A 2,722-nucleotide genomic window follows, 5' to 3' on the forward strand; every position below is an offset into this window, starting at 1 on the left:
ATTTCCCCTTTCTGTACAATCGTTCCACAACACAATGAATTCATAACTTGTGGTTGTATACAGTATGGAAGCTGTTCAACAATGCCAAGATATTGTGCAGTTGCTAACTGTCGTTCAGGACACAAGCCGACGATATGGGACAGGGAAAACAATAAGCCTACCCCACGATTAAGCGTTTTTCGATTCCCCGGAAATAAAGCAAGCAAGAGAAAATGGGCTGAAGCCATTGGACGGAACGTGGAAAACCTGAACGGGGTCAACTGTGGCATATGCGAAAAGCATTTCCGTCCTCATGATTTTCGTGCGGGTGCTAACAGACGCGGCAAGGATCGGAAACGGCGACTTCTGAAGAAAGATGCTGTGCCGTTTGTGGAACTCGCAACAGGCCGCTCAACACCTCATCCGACGAAATTTGCAGACCCATCGGCACGACGACTCCGACAGGAACAAGGGGCCGAAAACCGGACACAGGCATTCTTCGCTGACGACCAGATACAGAACCTTGCTGATCTCTGTCAGAAACTAAAAAAGGAGCACCTGCCCGTGGGCTTCAGGTATGTTTATCAATGGAATTGATATTTTGCATAGGCGTAGGAACGTCACGAAAAGTGGGGGGGGGGGGGCAGACCCCGGTCAGGGACACTTCGATCTCAGTTTGTGGGAACCCCAACCCCCCTAAGAAAAATTTGAGGGCAGTTTTGAACTCCTCTCGTCTTGCTGAATCGTTTGCTGCCTTTATTTTTGTATTTTGAGCAACATTAAATAATGTAGCATGAAATTTGAAAACTTGGCCGCAAAGTGGGGGCATGGCTCCCTGGCCCCCCTGTTCCTACGTCTATAGTGTTTTGTAAGATGTATTTAATTTTTTAGGTATGATAAATGATAATAATATTATGCCCAACTATGTTGAATAGGTACTTAACGGGAGTGACGGATAGATTAATACGATTTAACCCACCAATTACATATTTGATGTAGGTAACTGTTTCGTTGCAACGTCTTGAAAAAATGATACTACTGAAAAATAAATAGATGCAAATAGATGCTTGAATATCGTCTAATGAATTTTCTTTTTTCAGGGTGGCCGAAGTCAACGTTGAAGACGTGACAGTGATCAGCATAAGAAAGGAGGAAGTTAGAGAACCGGCTGGCATGCCCGTTATAACCCACAACATCACCATATACGACGACCTTCGCTTCAAGCTGCACTGCCAAGGAACTGATGTTTCGGTCAAGACAGTCTCTGATATCTGTTGCGTGCCTGGAGCGTTTTCATCAGTGTCAGAAGTGCTGAACGTGATTGCACGTCTGAAGAGTGTCACTGTGACAGTTGCTGCTCGTCTGTCGGCAGCCACGACGCTCCTCGACACAATCGCCGAGTCCAGCGATGGCGATGTCTGCCCAGTAGTCTCCTTCTGCGCTGAACAACTGCGACTAGTCGCGAAGCCGGCGAACAACAGACGGTGCTCTCAGGAGCTTCTGGGGAACGCAGTGATTTGGGAGAGAATGAGTCCCAAATTGTACAGCACACTTCAACAGTCGCCCTTGCTCTGCATTCCGCACTCAAAAACCCTCCGTCGACTTACATCTGCACTGCAGGTTAGCGCCGGACTCGACAGCACGACAATGGCGTACCTCCGTATGCGAGTTGAAAAGTTGGCGCCACGAGAGCGGCTTATCAATATGGCTATGGATGAAGTCTACTGCGCCCAGACGATGGAGCTGGCCGGCGGGCGGCTGTTTGGCGAGCAAGATGGAGCTATCGCCAAGACTCTGTTCTGTGTCCATGTGAACTCTGTCGCAGGAACATACCAGGACATGATATGCATGCAGCCAGTCCCTCACGTCAAAACATCCGACATCAATGACATCTTCAACAAAACGCTGAAGGGGCTGACCGAGCTAGGACTCACTGTGGTGTCGGTAACAACTGACAACCACCGCACGAATCAAGCGTGGCACAGGTCACTCGGCACGGACGGTCACCACCCGGAATACCTGATAAATCCATACTCTGATGATGAGAAGATTTTCACGCTGTACGATACAGTGCACGTGTTTAAGAACCTCTATTATGGTATGATGAGGAACAAATCACTCCGTCTTCCGCCTCTCCCTGGTTCAGAAGACCAGCGCGACCTAGAAGTCAGCTTCGATCACAGAGGATCTATGAGATGGAGTATGGCAACCCGGCCAAGCTTGCGTACAAGCTTACGGACAGAGTCTTGAATCCATCAGTTCTGGAGCGTGTCAATGTGAAGTTGGCATGGCGGCAGCCACGGACCAAACAACGACTGCGGCCCTACGGTACTTCGCTGAACACCGGCCTGACTGTGCAGTAGGGTGTGTCATTTTGGGCACTTTTTTCGCAAAACATGGTGCTCCACTGATTTTATCGTGCCCCAGACACGTAGAAACCGTGTGACATTTTTTATTTCCCCCAAATATTAACACCCATGCGGCGCCGACCGCCGACACTTTGGCCTATCTCTCAGCATTAGCGACCTCAGCGCCCCTAGCGGCAATGTTTTGAACTAACACGCCCGCTATGCTTTGTGAGCTTACGATCATCATAAAATGCATTTTACCGAAATGACGCCTTGCTGTTGGCTTGTCTGGCACTCAGAATGTTGGTGAAAATGTGATGTTATGCATCTTAAAGCAGGAAATAGTTCTGTGTTAATGTACATAATCATATATTGCATAGTACCTACTACCCCCG

The 2,722-nt window shown here is 48.5% G+C and overlaps 1 protein-coding gene across 1 annotated transcript; it reads left to right on the forward strand.

Moving 5' to 3' along the window:
* The first annotated feature begins 461 nt into the window (after positions 1-461).
* LOC122375813 lies at positions 462-2,277 on the forward strand. The gene is made up of 2 exons (XM_043355351.1): positions 462-554; positions 1,080-2,277. The coding sequence occupies exon 2, from the start codon at positions 1,153-1,155 to the stop codon at positions 2,227-2,229; it is 1,077 nt and encodes a 358-aa protein (XP_043211286.1). The 5' UTR covers positions 462-554; positions 1,080-1,152; the 3' UTR covers positions 2,230-2,277.
* Positions 2,278-2,722: the final 445 nt, after the last annotated feature.

Source organism: Amphibalanus amphitrite, unplaced genomic scaffold (genome assembly GCF_019059575.1).
Source record: "Amphibalanus amphitrite isolate SeventyFive unplaced genomic scaffold, NRLGWU_Aamphi_draft 001928F_arrow, whole genome shotgun sequence".
NCBI lineage: Eukaryota > Metazoa > Arthropoda > Thecostraca > Balanomorpha > Balanidae > Amphibalanus > Amphibalanus amphitrite.

Coding starts and splice junctions, on each gene's coding strand:
- LOC122375813 (XM_043355351.1), top strand. CDS start 1,153: ATGCCCGTTATAACCCACAACATCACCATATACGACGACCTTCGCTTC.